Source organism: Bactrocera dorsalis, chromosome 2 (genome assembly GCF_023373825.1).
Source record: "Bactrocera dorsalis isolate Fly_Bdor chromosome 2, ASM2337382v1, whole genome shotgun sequence".
Taxonomy (NCBI): domain Eukaryota; kingdom Metazoa; phylum Arthropoda; class Insecta; order Diptera; family Tephritidae; genus Bactrocera; species Bactrocera dorsalis.
The window spans coordinates 16,042,006-16,060,921 of NC_064304.1; the positions used below are offsets into that span (position 1 = coordinate 16,042,006).

General features: G+C 38.1%; 1 protein-coding gene across 1 annotated transcript in view; it reads left to right on the forward strand.

Annotated features, from left to right (window-relative positions):
* Positions 1–761: 761 nt before the first annotated feature.
* LOC105223143 (homeobox protein HMX3) overlaps positions 762–18,916 on the forward strand; it is a 64,941-nt gene continuing 46,786 nt past the window's right edge. Inside the window, exon 1 of the mRNA XM_011200781.4 lies at positions 762–2,276. Coding sequence (XP_011199083.2) covers positions 1,262–2,276 — 1,015 coding nt within the window. The 5' untranslated portion in view covers positions 762–1,261. The remainder of the gene's footprint in view (positions 2,277–18,916) is intronic.

Here is an 18,916-nt window from a genome sequence, read left to right on the forward strand (position 1 = left end):
TTTTCGCAACAATACGGGCATATCTATATGCCGCTGTTATTGTTGCGCCAGCAATCCGTTCACACACACATACACATGCATGCCTACGTAACAGTCGGGCCAACAGCGTCAAATTGGAAAAATTAATGACGTTCTGTTGACAGCTACAAAAAAGCGTCTTATATCATATGCCAAGAATGCCCTCAAATGTATATACAAACATATAAACATGCATACATGCAGGCATAAACACATCTGTACGACTCTAAAGGCGAGGAGCAACGGCAGAGCGCTATGATTGGTCAAGCGTAGTGTAGCAGTGAACACGCCCCACTTTGTGCTCCGCAGGGTGTTTTCGAAAACACAAAAAATGCACAGCGTTTGACTTTTACTCTCTTTGCGTTTGTTTTTGTTTCCACTGCAGTGTGCATTGACTCTCAATCCAATTAGAGGCAGAGTTGTGACGTCACGAACAATGTTGTTAAGATAAGAAATAAAGGCAAAAGAAAAAGGAAAATGTGGAAGAGCTGCAAATTATCAAGTCTCTTGCCGAGAGTATGAGTTAGACTGGTTTTTGCTGTCTCAACAGGAATAACAACAGCAACAATAGCTGCTCAAACCAGCTGCCAACATGCTGTTTTTCTGTTTTTATTTTGCTATTTCTGTGGCATTTTAAACTTTTTATTTGAAATTTACTGGGAGCGCATCGCGCTCTCTCTCTCTCTTTCTCTCGCGCACCCTTCCATTCGGCTTGTCAGCTCGTTTGACGAGTTACTGCCGCGCATCGCGCCTGTGAGCTTATGCTGAGCGCCGCTGCAGGACAGGCTGCCCAACAGGCCATTTTTCTGTTTCAGTCCGCGTCACGGTGCAAGTATATATCCACAACGCTGATGTGTTCGTTCGTTTTGGCGTTTGTCGTTTTGCCGACGCATTTCTGCAAACCGTTTTTACGCGCCGGATATATCGGGAATCAAGCGCTGACACACTGAGGCACACCCGCCGCCACGCCGTTAATGTCGTCAACGAAATGACAGTGTTGTACACATTATTGAAACCAGTGCAATTAAATACTGTTACACACACACCTTCGACATACGATTTGTTTTGCATATGAGTGGTCGCTGAGTAATTTAAGTATTTTACTAATTGATGCAGAAAAACAAGAAATGATAATGAGAAAAGACAAAGTCACGTGCTGTGTATGCGATATTTTGCTTTGTTGAGCGAAAAAAGTGATTACAAAATTGAGTTCTCATTCGTTTGGTGCTAATTACCGCTGAGCATGATGCGTTCTGGCAGTCCACTACCACGCCCCTCCAGTCCGGCGATTTCCGAGATTTCGGTGGGTTCGCCCAGCCCACCCTTGATTACTGGCGTGCATAATCTAAGACAACATAACGGTTTGACCGCTTTTCGGCCAATTGATATAAAACGCGCGCGACTTACAGACTTACATAACCAACAGAGGTCACTACTAGCTGTCAGTGACGGAGTTGGAGTAACTGCAAATCAGGCGCCAGCGCCACCACAACGTCGCAAATCGAGCGCTGAGCGTGTGAAAAGCTTTTCGATCGCCGATATTTTAGGTAAAGGCGATGCACCAGCGCGTTCTCCAGCACCGCACAGCACGGTTTCGCGTACGCCAACACCGCCACCCGTGGTAGCACCACTGGCGCTTGGTAAACCCACTAAAGCTGTGGAATCCGCAATTTTACCAATGATACCGAGACCACAGGGAGCGCCACCTTCCTCATTGTTACCCGCTCAAGTGCTAGGCGAGCGTCTGGCGCCCACTGTACCGGCACCACTAGTCATGCCACCATCACAATTGCTACTCGATGCGCACGCATTTCCCAAGTCATCGGCACATGCTTGGCAAGCAATGCGTGCTGGTGCAGCAATTGCAATGCCTTTGCGCCCCTTTCTGCCGCCAGCGCTGTTGCACTACGAACAGCGTCTGGCGTGGGACTATCAGCGTCAGCTGCAGGAACACTTTCAAGCGCAGGCACAACTTTTACGCCAAATGAGTATGGATCCGTCGATAATACCTTCAGAGGATGGTTCGGAACGTTCGCATTCCAGTTCTGCGGGTAGTGAGTGCTGCTCGCCTACCTTGAGCGCGGCACCAACCGCAGACGGTGTGTCGTCGAATGGTGGTGATGATAAAGGGGAGAGTAAAACGCACAAGGAAAGTGCCGAGACTACTGGCACTGGCGAAAAAACGCAGAAATCGGCTGGTGATACGCCACTCGATGCTCTGTTTCAACTATCAACCAAAAATTTTGATGACGGTACAGGTAAGTGTTTGTATAATCTAAAATTGGTTATAGTTTGGTTTAAGGAAAGTATAATACGGAAGATAGTCTTATATGATGATTTTAAGGACTTTCTTTACGCAATTGATGTACTGGATGGGTTTGACTACGTTTTATGAATATTTTCTCTAAGTTTGTTTGAATTTTATATCAGTTTTAATAATAACCGTTTCGAAGTTGACAGATGTGTAAAAGCAGGTTTAAAAATTAAGCAGGGATATATCGTCTTAGGGATCTGTAACTAGAGATATGGAAATTTTAACCCAACGAGATCACCGCATCGTTTCTCTTCGTTGTCAAAGGAATATTGTTCACATGATTATATTCTCTATCAAGACGGACCTCTTAAATTACATGGTCTTCTTAAGAGTACAGGTATTAGGCCTAAATTTCTCCAAAATATGGAGCGGACTATCTGAGTTTCTTTAGAAAAATGATATTAGACCTGAGTCTCTACAGTACGGGGTAAACTATTTGTGGGTCAGTTATGTTTCTCTACAATCAAGGTGTTAAACGGAGTCATCCCAGTATGTGGTCCACACTAGCTAAATGTCATTAATGTTCCTTTAGAAAAGAGATATTAGAATTGAGTCTATACAGTGCGATCTTAGCTATCTGTGAGTCAGTCATATTTCTCTAAAATCAAAGTATTAAGCGGAGTCATACGGATCCGACTTAGTAGGGAGTGGACTATCCGTGGGTCAGTTATATATGTTTTTCTAAAATGAAGGTATTAAATGGAGTCATCACAGCACGTGGACCCGACTAGTTGAGTATCATTAATGTCCCCGTAGAATTAAGATATTAGACCTGAGTCCCACCTATACGTGGACTCGACCAGCTTTATTAATGTTCTTCTAGCGTAAAGATATTAGACCAGAGTTTTTCCAGGATGTGGACTGGACTAGCTGAGGATCATTTATGTTTCTCCGGAATCAAGATTTAGACCTGTGTCTCTCCAGTATGGACTGGACTAGCTGAGGATCATTTATGTTTCTCTAGAATCAAGATTTAGACCTGTGTCTCTCCAGTATGGACTGGACTAGCTGTGGGTCATTTATAATGTTCAACGTAGTTATTGTAGTTTTGGAAACCGTGGAAACCGTCTAGGTTTCACCAAATGCTATTTGCTTTTGTTCGACTATCATCTTCACTCTACACAATTATTTTCTCAACTTATTAATCAATCGTTAGCCAAAATATAAAACCATGAAAAAATTCACTGAACGTGCTTCACCACAACTGCGCAGTAGACTGACCGCAAAGTCGGTAGCACTAAATTCAATCCCAGTAGCCAAAAGTAGATTAAAACGCGCAGAAAAGCGCTTCGTTACCGGATTTGAGGCGCCAGTCATTAGCCTTGTTGCCTAGCTGAATGAGATGCTTGCCAATATGAGTTGGCTGGCGTTCGCCGTGGAAGAAGCCTTGAGAAGAAGCGCAATTTCAAATTGATTTTCGTACATGCGTAACGCAAATGACGCCAGGAAGCTGACGACGACCGCCGATGACGACGCGAACTTAACTCAAACCAACGGCGTTGCCATTACAAATCACGTGATTAAACACTGTAATAAGAATAATCTCTACAATTGAAGATGGCTTGTTGGCCGCTATCAGCTGGTGGTGGGGAGCACGCTGCTGAGGTGTTGAAAATCAAGTGAAAGAATCCAGCAAAACCACTAACAACAAATGGAGGCACAAACACAGAAAAAAGGCATTTTGCTTTCCTTGCTCGCGGCGTAATTTGAATTGATCTGTTCTGCTGTGGCCCAGTCTACTTTAACGCCAATAGTGGCTTGGCGAGGCACTGCCGCCTGATTACGAAGCACCGATTTGTGCGTACGTGCCCCGCGTAAATCCAATTTAACTGAATATTATCACAAAGCAAAGCTGCGGCGACAGCAGCGCCGACTACGGAAAGCGCTGCGCAATACAGTAGCTGATTTCACTGAATGATCACACGATCACGGCAAGGTCTCCGGGGCTTAACGAGAAAACATCGACCGCGATGTGTTGGAAAAGCCATGCCGCATGGCCAACAGTTAGCTGCCACAATAAAAACAACAACACAGTCAATCAAGAAATCAAGCGCATATATAACGAAATTGGGTCCACATCATTTTTGACTCTGTGTGTGTGCATATGCATACATGCATGTGTGTGTGTGTGTATTTGACGCGCTGATCTGCCCGTTTTCACTTTGCTCGTTACATCTGGCCGACGAGTGATGAGTGAAAATGATACGCATGCGCCAAAACGATCAAATTTGCAATCAAAATGCCGCTCATCCGCCGTCAAATGGAATGCAAATCTGCAAACACACACATACCTACCAAATGTGTGTAGAGAGATCCACAGTGAAATGTGGCCTGCCTGAAATAGACATTTGCCGACGAATTGGATTGATTTTGCTGTTATTAGCGCTTTATTTCACCTTCATGTTTATTTTTATCCGCCGTTTATTGTTTTCCTTTTTGCGGTTGCCACTGAATTTGCTGTGTATGTTGCTTATGTTGTTGTTTTTATTGATGTTGTTGTGGTTGTTATGAGCAGCAGCGTCGCATTGATTTGGAGATCCATCGTAGAAATTGATTAATCCACCACAGGCGAGTGACCTCACTACTGTGTTTACGCTTTAAACAGAATCTCATCAAGACATAATGACAACAATTGATCATCGATCATGGTGCCGCGGCATCTTTTTTCCATGTTACGAGTACGCCGGTGTTGGTTCGTGCTTGTTGTGCTTATTGTTTTGTTATTGAAACAGTTGCATTTCCTTTTTGTGGTTTTATATGAGTAATGGAGAGTAATGGATTAATGTGGGGCATTGTTATAGATTTGTATGTAGGCATAAAGCTGTTGATCGGTAGAAATAAACTCATATATAAATAAGGAGAGTGGAGAGTATGAATATATGTAGATATATAACGGATGTTCTAGAGAATCGAATTCAAATGGATTTTAAACTTAAAAAAGTGCTGATATTTTTCACCAAGTTTTCAATAAATTCTCGAACAGCCAAATAGACCAAAAACATGAAAAAACGTTTATATCAACTCCACCGAAGCTATAATGCCCTGGACAGAAGCATTTGTCATAGCAAACAATTTGTATCTTGATTTTGACACCACACCACTCTGACTTTACTTTTTACCAAAGTTCTTCTTAATTTTTAGAGCTTTTCTAGCTCTTTTTTTAATATCCCCCACAGGTATTCTACCGCATTTAGATCAGATGACTGTGCAGGCTTCTCTTTTATATACATTTTTTGATCTTGAAAACATTCCCTAACAAGTTTTGAGGAATGTTTTGGTTCGTTATCGTGCATGAACTCCCTTTTTAGACCATTTCTTCCTCGATATATGGTAGCATCATCCTCTCCAGTATATTGACGTAGTCTGGAACGCATATTTTTTCTGTTATCAAGAATAACGGACCAACTCGTGAGGCAGAAAAGCAACCCTATTTAAAATCGAAGGCGATATGTTGTAGGCGTCTTACATATATTTTCCCATTGAAAAGATACCTGTATCCGTATTATGCATAAAATCGTTAATCACAATTGTAAAGTGGTCTCAAAGTTGTACTACTTATCCGACAGCATTATATTACCCGATGGTCTACCAATATGAAATCCAACATTAATTATTTTCACTGCGTGATATCGCATCACCGATTGATATACTCATTTTTCCATTTTTCAACGTCCCACTTCCGCAAGAGGTCCGATAGAAACTGAATGTCGGATTGGAAAAGAATTGGACAATCATCTACGAACATCTACTACACAGTAGTAACCGTCTCTTGCTATAGTTGAGTCATCAAACGTGGCTAAGTACTTATTGGACTGCCCTCGTATACATATGTACATATATGTATGTTATTACCATCTAGTACCCACTGTGGCTAAGCTTTATAATGTCCAATAAATAATTAAACTGAGCTGAGCTGCTGAGAATTATCAACTAACTGTTGCAAATGAAGCCAATTTGTTGTCTATATTATACAAGAATAATTATATACATACATACATACATATAAGCATATCTTACAGCTTATCCACATATAAAATTACATTATTGACGCTAAACCAAAAGAGAGTTACAGTTATAAATCAGCTCTTTATATGGACTAATTTTATAAGTACTTGCTTCCATGTGGCAAAGTCCATCCGTTTAACAAAAGGAAGTCATCAGCAAAGAATGGAGCATATAAGCTTACATATGTATATATATACTTAAATATAGATACACTTGTAGAGTTACATAATTCAGTTATAATTTGCTTCGACGGGAAGTTGCAGATAAGGAAAACTGCTTAAGCACACGATTAGCCAAGCAGAAAATTCTTTACTGCAAATCCGCATCATTAGACATTTGTTGAGACATATGTATATACATATATATGACTAATATGTATATATATTGGCTGTTGATGTATGATAATATATGTATATACATATATATATATATATATATATATATGTATTTATTTTTATATTATACCTGCAATACTTGCATTACAAACCTTTCTGACTCATATGATGAATGTTTCAACACAAAGCTTACAGCAGCACAATGTTGTGGTGACAAAGGAACATTGTTGCATTAGTGTAGTTGCAATAATCGCATGAATTTCGCTGATGACAGTGAAGTACAAAAGCTTAACTAACAACTAATAGGCAATGCGGTAATTGCAATATAATGTCTAAGTACTATATGATCAAACATGACCCGGACTATCAGTTTCACTTACTTGAATACCAATGTTTATTATCGCCTTCCAAAGAGGCTCCTTTTAAGTTAATACAACAAAGCCAATGCTTAACTCAAGTTTTCATTCAGGGAATTTCGGTTTTTTCGTTTTCAGCTAATTTTTGGAGCGCCATTGGCCACGTTGCACGCTTCATACCCAAAACTTTAATCAAAATTTGCTTAGTCAATCTGAAAGTTGACAACTTTTTTCAATTCAGTTTACTCACGTAATTTAAATTCATTAGTACGGGTCAAATTTGATCAAATAGTATAAAATGATTATTTATTGAACTACTTAATTACAGTTCCAGCTTTTCATTGCAGTAAATGTACGAGTACTTGTATGTGTGGAATAAGCACAGTCGATTGACTCGTTGGACTTATATTTCATATTAGTTGCAAAGTAATTTCTAAAGCTGAAACTAGTCGACTTCACTGCAAATTATTTACTTACTTATGGCTATGAAGTAGCTCAGCTAATCCATGACTAATACAATTATAATTAGATTTCCGTTAGGTAGTAAATAGCGACGCTCCTCTTGAAAACTACATACATATGTATGTATGTTACTAGTAAGTAAAAGTATGCGCGTAATAATATTGCAATGTAATAAGCAGTTATTTGGAATTTTGTTCATTGTAAAATATTGCACTTAAAACTAGTATCTACTACCGAGTTGTAGGAATTATCAACTGCTGTCAACACACTTATGGAGACATTTTTTGCAACAAGAGAAATAATAATATTATTTAATATTGATTTTACATAAGTTTTAAATAAATATTTGTGACAAGTATTGAGAAAATAATATTTGCATATATGTATATAAGAATATTTGCAATTAAATGTAATATTATTTTACAATGTTGGTCATAAAAAGTTATATACAGTGAATTGTGAGTGCATCTATTTAAAATGATGCTAATTTATTTAAACATGCATCGTAAAGTAGCACGCAAGCGCTTTTTGAAACTTTTTTAATATTAACTAAATAGACAGATGTGTTTAGGTGCATATATAAATATTTGTATATATACGTATATATGTACATATATTAACTTTTATTTATATACATACATATTCAAATGTGCATATTCTTTCAATTATGCAGTTACTTGTAGCTTGTTTTTGCTGTTGCATTATTGGCAAAGGCCCTACGAAATCTCTCATAATAAAAAGCTTTGAAGCGTTAAAATACAATATATTGCATTTGCCCTGAGGCAAGCATCTTAAGTAGGTATATGGCGTGAAAATTAAGAACTTGTTTATAATGCACATACATACATATATATATGAATATATGAAAGAATAAGCAAGTGATTACCTCACTTGCTACAAAGTTTTTTTTACTCAAAACTATACCTTAAGGGGTTACATGGGTGTTCTCGTGTAAAAAACAGCATTTTTTCATATTTTATTTGAATTCTTTATTGTTACAAACATACACTTTTAACATTAAAAATTCTGAAATTTTTGGAAAAAAAAAATGTATTTTAATCTTTACCATTGCGACGCCACTTCCAGTGACCTCTCGAAAAAAAATATGCGCCCGCATTGGTAGGATAACTCCTTACACGATCATCTAAAGTAAAAAAATGCGTGGTTAAGTTAAAACCTTAAAAAACCTCAAAAAAATGCAGAATATTGAAATTTTGCTAAAATTAAAAAAAAAAATGAAAATATCATTGAAATTTTCTCGCCATTTTCGAAATAAACCTTTATCCAAATCTTTAAGAATCATATCTCAAAGACCCGTGTAAAATTTCATGAAGATCGTTTGATCAGTTCTCCCGAAATCTTACCAACCGACTTCAAAAACACGATTTCGAGAAAAACGCGTTTAAAGACGGCGCACTTAGCCCAGCTAGCCTCGAGCGCACAAGTTCTCAAGGCTGTATCTCCGAAACTTATACTCGGATTAACTTTATTTAGGACAATATTCTAGAGGCATTGTAGAATTTAATAAGGAAATAAAAAAAAAAACGATTTTTTGAAACCCGTAAAGCCATGTAACCCCTTAAAGCTTTGACGTTGTAGAAATTTACATTTCAGTTTTTCCAAAATATTAGAAACGGACGATTGTACTTACATATATACTCGTACTTTTATACAGTTTCCGTCCGATCGAAAATATAGAACACTGTCTTCCAAAATAGAATGTCTATATGTTTGAGTATATAAATATATGTGAATAAATGTGCTTTCTCAAAAGCATACGCATATAAACCACATACATAAGTACATACGGGCTCGCATATATACATATGTATGTAAATATGTACCTTAGCGCGCTTATTAATGCTAGAACCTTGTTAATAACGCGCCATTCGTTGTAGGTAATTTATGCAAATGAATTAGTCACGCCATCTTTAATGTCATACCATGGCAAAAGTGGATGCAATTGCAAAACTTTTACTGCCGACCACAACGCAAATGCAACAAAATATAAACGCATATTTACCTAACACACATGCATATTCATATTCGAACTGGCAAAGGTATATAAATATAATAAAAATACATACATATGTATATGTAAGTACATGTGTGTGCCTAAGCCACGCACTCTTTTATACAAAAATAAATATTTAATTTACAAGTAACGCAATAGACACTAAATTAACGGTTTAATGTTAGTTTACCTATGACTAACTTGTGGAGCTAAATATTTGAGGTCTCCGGTTGTATATGTATATAATGTGATGAGCAAATATGTATGTACAAGTATATATAATTATCTATGAATAAGCGCACACTCACATATAAAACTTTCAAGGGATACATTTTTTTATAAAAAAATACAATTTTTTTAGAAAAACAAAATCCAAATGGTGTCGCTGTTAATTACATTGTGAATTTCCATAAATGTGCTCGTTTTCTATTTAATGAGTTACCGTTTCAATTTAATACGCGTTTCTACAACTGTTTGCATACTTTTTGAGCAATTTATTAAACCGCGCTTGTTTGTGCATTATTATTACTATTATTATTCTCTTCCTATGCGGTAATTATCGCAAAGCTCTTAAATAATATGCTCGTGCACACACTCTCTCTTTATCAGTGCGTATAATCGCAACTGTTTTTAGTAGAAGCCGCCATATAGATACTAGTAATAAATACAACTACATATGTATATACATATTTACTTGCCACCCTGTATGCGTTCACCTGGTTGATGGATGGCGGCGGTGTTGGTGTGACGCCAAGCATGTAAATCTCAGCGGAAACATTGCTCCAACTCTCTTTGTCGTCGTTTGCCACAAACAGTTCAACTATCAGCAAAAGTGTGGAGGAGGCCATTAAGTGAATAGACGTTGTAATTAAATCGTAATTAGGGACGCATACATTGTTTGTCGTTGCAAAGCATAAAGCTAGACTCATAAATTAAATGGACGCTCAGCTCAATCTGCAAAGCGTTCATTGTACGAGTGCAAATAGTAAGTTGTTGTGTGGTCGTGTGTGGGAAAAATTAAAGGGTGAGCTGTGGAGAGTTAGATGGGTGCCAGTATTGAGTTTGAAATTTACTGTTACTTTTTTTATTTAAATTTATTAAAAATATTTTTTAACTCAAGTATTTCAACTTGATTTTGAAAATAGCAAATTTGGTAATTATTCATGTATTCTATAACTAGTTACTGCTTGTGAGTGTATACACACATATTGTAAATGCGATTTATATGAATAATTACACAAAATAATGCAAATACTCAATTTTTTTTGCTGACATTTTTAACAATTTTTATGCCATTTGGCACTGAGCAAGCTAGTTGATAGAACAAATACAATTTATATATTAGTACATGCAACTTTTGTTTACAAGTGGCTTTAATGTACATTTAATTTGCTTGTAGCTATATAAGTATGTGTACCAGTGCTTATTTATAAATGCAATATGCTTAGAAACAGTAAAGTGTGTTAAGGGGTTACATGGGTCGAACTTTTATTGTCTTATTAAATTCTGCAATACCTCAAGAATATTGTCCTAAATTTAAATCCGAGTAATAGTTTCGGAAATACAGCCTCGAGAACTTGTGTGGTGGAGGCTGGCTCTAATAAGTGCGCCGTTTTAAACACGATTTTCTCGAAACTGTGTTTTTGAAGTCGGTTGTCAAAATTTCTAAAGAGCTACTCAACTGATCTTCATGAAGCTTAACGCAGGTGTTAAAGATACAATTCTTAAAGACTTGAACGCAGGATTTTTTTCGATTTCAAAAAAAAATATCGGACAACTTTCACTCAATTTTTCCTTTTTTTGTGAAAAGGTCCGCCGAACATCCAATTATATTAAAATATTATTTTTTTTATATGAGAAAAAATTGTTGAAAAAAATCTATTTTTTACCCCAGGAAACCCATGTAACCACTAAAAGGGGAAATGTGCTGTTCTATTATTTAATATACTCCTTTGATAAAATTCACTATCAGTTAATCTAGTTGAATTCGACAACAATTTTTTTTTTTAATATTGAAATCGCTAAAATATTTTTAGTACTCACATTTGTATTCGTGACGAGTTTTTTCTTTAGTCTTTCTTCAAAACTCTTATCTTTTATCAGTTGCCTCTCTTATTTTTTTCTGGCTTTCGATTTGAGGGCTTTGGCATTAGGTATGGCTTTGCCATTTTCACCACTGTATAGGATCGGCCTGTTTGCCGAAGCCAGCTTTAGATAACGGGTCTTTAATGTTACTGAAAACATTTATAAATTGATAGCATACAAATTCTAATTCTACCAAATTGTATTTTGTGAACCTTGGACGTCTATAAATATTACAATAAAAAATATAGTCCCAGGACTTTCGATGAGTAATAAAGAAATTAATTAATTCCGCTGTCAGTACTATCGGTCACAGTGAAATTGCTGAAAACTGCAAAGCTGAAGAGCTCGCAATTGAGTACGAATACAGGAGATTGACAACGAGCTGGGTTTCCTTTGCCCGCTTGCGTTCTAAAGCCGTAACTATGGGCTTCGCTTAAAAACATTGGTCAACTGTTGGCTACTGCGCGACTAGGAGGCTCTTCTAGCCTATAGTAGAGAGCGACTACTATACTCAACCATCTACTGAACTACTTGCTCTTAGCAACATTGATCTTGCCACAATCCTGGCTCTTACTGGAGATTGTCTTATATTGGCATAATACATACGGTAAGATTTAAAATCTTGTCGGACGCAATATGTCAAAAGTTTTACAAAGAAAAAAAAGGAACTCAAAGTTTTTCCCCCAGTATATATGTATCTTTTGGAAAATTGCGATAGAAACATCTTGGTAATTATACCTTCGACAAGAAGGGAAAACTTTTGCAAAAGCTGGATAATGCAGGAGAAAGTGAATTGTCTATGTGAGATTCTTTTTGGCCTTTGTCACAGAATCAACTTCTAAACCTAACCTAACCCAATCTTATAGTAATCGCTAGCAATCAATAAAAAATATGCTGTTGTAAGGCGCTCTGATTAGTCGCTGGACCACTAAAATTTCTCTTAACTGCTTTGATCTTGCAACAAACAACCATCGAAATAATTGTAATTAACTTTTGGAATTTTTGATAGTTTATAGGGTCCGTTACTTTATTTGTTTCACAAGCCAATTGTCAAAGAACGTATTGAAGTGTTAAGGGCTACATTTTCAGCACCTAAAAAAAATTAGGTTTTATTTTACAGAACACTAGATTATTTGCAGTTCTATATATGCATTATATACAGATTTGTGTTATATTGAAAATTTTGAGTACTAAATACTTGCTTCAACAAAGCCTTTATAATGGGTAATGACTTTATCAGCAGTGCTTAATATAACCAGACTGCACTACGAAATACACACTTACATATATTTCAGTATATGTATATGAAGATATCAGCAAATAAAAATTAATTTATTGCACTAATTAAGTCCCTCAGGTGTTGGGTTAATTTGGCAGAATTGTATATAATAAACTTGAAGATTCATGATCATGGCCATTCTTCAGAAATTTTTCGCGAATTATAGTGTTGTTGTTAGAAATTGGCACGCGGTGGATGTTATTTCACCGGAATCGTTAAATATTAGAAATAAAGAATAGAGGATTTATTTGTTTAGCTAAGTTCAATACGATTTTCCGGTTCTCAATTGAGTGAGTTTGCTCTCGAAGAACACAACAGCTCCGTAATATAACTTATGCATATAAGTATAGTATAAACATATAAATATCTACGCTTGCTTATATACATATACAAACTTTATAACGGAATTGCATACTCAGGTGCCTGCATGTGACACCTCCGACACTCCGCCAACCAAAAACACACCCAAACTAACCTCACCTCCACTCTCGCATTTTTGCATCGATTTGCGCATTTGTGTTCGCCTACTCGGCGGCGGTCGGCAAAGTCGCATAGTTGCAAAGTCGGTGCGAGGTTGCGTTTATGTGACGCATTAATCACGCGCCTCACACATTTTGCATCACTTCAAAACGTGCCGCGCTGGACACTGGTGGCAGACGAGTGGCGAACGTGGGGTCATAAAGACGGCATAAAGAGGCGCATTTAAAAACGCATTTAGTAGTCGAAAATTAGCACTTGCGAACGCACTGAATGGTAGTAAAATGAAATTTTCAAAAAAAAAAAAACTAAGAAAAAATGAAAAGTGAAGATATAAAAAGCAACAGCAACGCAGAAGGGAAGACTCACCAAATGAGGGCAGTGCCACATAAAAAGATTGATGTGTAAATGGACAGCCCAACGCAACGGAAAGGCATAGCTCCGGTCAAATATTACACCAACGGACACGGCAAAGTAGCGGTCAGACCCGAAGTGGCCTACAAGTCGGTGAGTGATTTACGCACTTGCCAAAAATAAATTTACGGTAAACGGAATACCTTTAAACTCACGTACTTCAACTGAGGCAACTGGCTGCTTTGTTTACACTTTAGAGATTGTTTAAAGTATAAGAAAACGTAATTTCTTATACTAGGCAACCCTGCGTCTCGTGCGTCAGAACTATTAAATTCGCCACACTAAAAGTCTTTAAATTCAATATAATCTAATTACGCATTCAAATGCAATAACAACAACAAGGAGGCACATTAGGCGCGTGTAAAGTCGACTCAGGTGTAATTATTGACACAACGTAGCCTATGAGCCTATTCAATTGGCACGTTGACTTCAACCGCACCGAAGCTATAATACCCTTCACAGCTACAATTTTTGTACATCTTCTTAGAAACCGCTTACGCGGTTATAGCCGAGTTAACAACAGCGCCCCAGTCATTTCTTCTCTTTACAAATTCGAGATACCAAGTGCAGCCAGGTCCTTCTCCACCTGATTTCTTCCACGGAGTGGAGATCTTCCTCTTCTTCTGCTTACCCCGGCGGGTACTGCGTCGAATACTTTCGGAGCTGGAGTATTTTGATCCATTCGGACGACATGACGATATACGATATTCGCCGTTGTCAAGGCGCAAAGAACCATAAATTTTCGGCAGAACCTTTCTCTCGAAAACACGTAACGTCGACTCATCAGATGTTCTCATCGTCCATGCCTCTGCACCAAATAACAGAACGGGGATGATGAGTGGCTTGTGGAATTTGGTCTTTGTTCGTCGAGAGAGGACTTTACTACTCAATTACAGTTCGAAGTAGCACCTATTGGCAAGAGCTATGCTGCGTTAGATTTCGATATTGACACTGTTGTTGCTGTTAATACTGGTTCCAAGATAGACGAAATTATTTACGACTTTGAAGTTATGGCTGTCAACATGGACGTGGGAGTCTAGTCTCACTCACGTTTTCATACCATACCCATTTTCTTCGCTTCATTATCCATTCTAGAGAAAGCAGAACTAACGGTGCGGTTGATATCAATATCATCGTACCCTCTTATAGAAGATGGTACCTTCTCTATTTAGTTCCGCAGCATGATTTATTTTCTCCTAGAGTAGATTGTAGAAGTCACACAAAAGAGTCTGCAACTTTTTTTGGTATCGAACGGCTCGAAGATGTCCTTCCCGACCCGCCGGTGAATATCTGGTCAGTTGTTGATTTTCCAGGCCTAAAGCCACACTGATAAGGTCCAATCACTTTGTTAACGGTGGGCTTTGATCTATTACACAGTACGCTCGATATAACCTTATATGCGATATTGAGGAGGCTTATCCCACGGTAGTTGGCACATATTGTGGGTATCCCTTTTTGTGGATTTGGCAGTATTAAGAGCGTTCGACTTTGTACTTCGGCCGAAGAGAGTAGAGAAGAGGCTTGAAGATATCTTCTCCGAAACTCACTCGTTTGAACCCCCAAGTTCTTTGGACAGTATGTTTACTATTTCATTACACCCTGAAGGATTTTGTCTAACTAAACTTTATAAAGAGATTTCTACATTATTTTCCATAAAGAAATAACGTCTGGAACTCTCTGCAATGAATCCAAATGTTGATCTATGAAACAGTTTGAAGTCTTCATGAGGATCCCGAATTTCAAGTAAGGGAATCGGCATAGAGAGTCATAGCATCATATTTCAAACACATCACTAGAAGAAACACTTTAATAAATGAATGATTATGAATGTTAATGTAGCGGCAGCAAGTGTTGAGTCAAACAACACTGGGTGTGGAGTTCGTAGGAATAGGCAAAGTGAAGTGCGGCATATTCCAACTAGTAATTTATAAACGATGCTTAACAAACGAGCGATCGTGCGACAATCGGCCAACCGGTCTGTGGCCAACGCATCAAACGCATACATTCACGCACACACACACAAACACAAGCACTCAGAAACACCACAAAAACATGGACAAGTGGACAGACGGAAGGTTTGAAAAACACTCCAATGAACACACGCACACATATACAATCAGCGGATGGGAAAATTATTCACAGTTACGCTGATGAGCCATTAACGCGACGCTTTGTTGTATTTTAGTTACTAGTGCGTTTGCATTTATTTCTTCTTCTTCTTCTTTCATAGTTATTTGTGTGTACTTTTTGTGATATATTTTATTACACATTATTATATGAGCGTTTCGAACGGAAGGAATCGTCACCGCCGAGGATGCAACGCACCGCACCTTGCACCAGCAGCGTTGATGACACCAGCGCAGACGCGGCTGCGGAGGGCAAAGCGTTGTAGGGTGGCGAATGCGCATTAGTTGCGGAGCAGGTGAAAGCAGGAACATCGGAGCGACGAAATGATCGAATGCAGATGATTTGTGCGCGTCAAAGTCATAAAGTTTATTGAGTATTTGCTTGTATACATGTGCATGTGTGTGTATATGTATGTGCGCATGTATTTTTATTTAACAGAACAAACGCTCATTATGAATGATAAATGACGCGTCGATTAAATGGCTAAGTGGATAAATAAATGAGGGATCAAACAAGTGCCAGCTAATATGTATAAGTTTATGTACGTATTTTTATGTCGATATGTATGCATATACATTTAAATTTTTAAAATTAAAGAAAAAATGTGTCGTACTGTACTGTCGTCCCTCGGTTTTTTAATATTGCGTCGTTGTAGGTATTAAGAGGTTGGCGTTTGTCCGATTGCCCGTAACTCTTATGGGTTCTTCGGAGGTAGCCTGAAAATAATAGAAATCTATATTCGTATGATTTGAATTTAACAAAAAACACATTTTAAAACAAGATGTTAACTTTGGCAAAAGTGAAGCTGTAGAACCCCTTAAAGCATACCCTAAACTGCTATATGGATAAGACTCTTAAAAATCCACCAAACGCCTGAAACCGATAGCAAATTCGTTGAGACGGCTAATACTCCCAGGAACTTTCAACATTTGCAAGGCTTGGCAATGGGGAATAAATTGCCTTGGAATTTCTTCCACTTTTTTAGCTTTAACACATGAATGCAGTGTACCCTACGTTTGCGACAAGATGAGCTTTGCTGACAGGTAGTAGTTCAATAGGTCTCCAGCACTTTACTTTACGCCAAAAAGAGCTAGTCATCGACATGCATCTGCTAAGCGTACGGGAAGTTCATTGGTTCACTGCTAGAACGTGTGATACAATTGGAGATCCAATTCGGTCTCATTCCCAAGTGAGCGGACAAGATTGCTCCTTCTGGTTAGCTCATCGGCTTTGCAGTTGCCAGTAGTTTCGCTATGACCAGGCACCCTAACGAGTGTGATGATGGAGTTGCTATTTCTAGTGAGGTCAGAAACTCCCTGACCAGCTTTAAGCTCACAGTTAGCGAATTCAGCTCCAATATTGTCACTATACTCTCAGAATGAATGCTCGCTTTACTGAAAGAGGCTGCACTTATTAGCACTACGACTACTTCCACCCAAGTAGCAACAACTTCTGCCTGAAAAACACTATAGTGGTACGTTAGCCTAAGGCTAAAATTGCCTGAAACCTCCTTACAGCGAACTTTCGCTTCAACCTACCCCACCAACTTCGATCCATTCGTGAAAATACTCATTGCGCACCTTTTCAAACGACTTTTCTAGCCACATATCCCTCGTCGGTATATGCGCAGATCAAAAGTCGCCCTGAGTAACCTCTGCGACGCAAATTTTCACGAATGCAGTTAAAGAGACAATGAATTTCGGCGTGTCCTTATTCGGACCCCTTCATATGCCCAGTTTTCCTGATCCTTAGAACGCACTCCGCAGCAACACATCTGCATTGCCTTGAACAATAATCTGCGTCAAATTTCGTGAAAATATTTATTCAAATCATCAGTTTGTATCACAACTATATACTATACTAGTCTAATATCGACGTTCCCGACAAATGAGTAGCTCCTTGGAGGGATAGATAGATAGATTAATGAGGTAATGCACCGCGACCTAGGGTCTATTGTGCCCTCTTCTATATCACATGTCTTCCCAGAGTTCCAGCAGCCTCAATAGTTCCAGGTGCTTGCTGGGCGCTACTGAGGTGATGTGATCCCTGCTGCTGTAAATGGAATCCAGGGCTTTAAGCCTTCTTGCACAGATTGCTGTACAATCCAAGATTAGGTGTGTTGGTGTTTCCTGTTCCAGGTCACAGAACCGGCAGTTAGTACAGGAGACTATGCCCATGTTGGACAGGTGTTTCCTGAGCTTGCAGTGCCTTGAGGGATAAAGTCATATGCAAAATTTCTGATCGATATCTCAAAAATTGGGGAATCTTTTTACATATATATCTACGGACGGACCGTCTGAAGGACATGACTCAGTCCATCAAGCTGTTATTTTAAATATATGCTTTATAGAGTAAGACGTTTTCTACAGGGAGTTACAAATTTCGTGACAAACTTAATATACCCGGCTCAAGGTCAGATTTGTCCTCGAGAATGCCACAGCTACTATTTATAATGATTGAAGAAATAACGCTTTGGACTTGCCATAACCGTATATTTATCAGATTTGGATCCAAGTTAAAAAAGCCTCTGTACACTATCACGCGAAATGTGAAAGGGCCAGTACAACAAAAACTTTACTCTACGTGGAGATTGTGTGTAGGAATGAAGCTATATATTAGGTCAAAGGTTTTCAGTGGTAGGTGTAGTTAATATATTTCACCATTCGAAAAATTGATTCCTGAGATAAAGCATTGTGGCTAATTTCGAAGCAAAAGACCAAATATTTCTTGAAAAAAATTTCGAAGTTGCTCAATTTTTATTTTCTTCCTAATTTTTGACTAAAATTGATAAAATTAGACAGATCTAGAAATGTAGTATATTTATTCCCTTTATGACTCACACTCTTCATCTAAGCACATTATAACAAGTGTATTTCTATTATGTATGTACTATAATAATATGACAGACTTTGCAGTTAACCGTTGCATATGTAAGTACATGAGTTGCTTGAGTTAGTTTGCCATTTGCCCCTTGGCATTTCTCCTTAACACTTTAATTGAGATTGCAACTAACAACAGCACCAGCGGCAG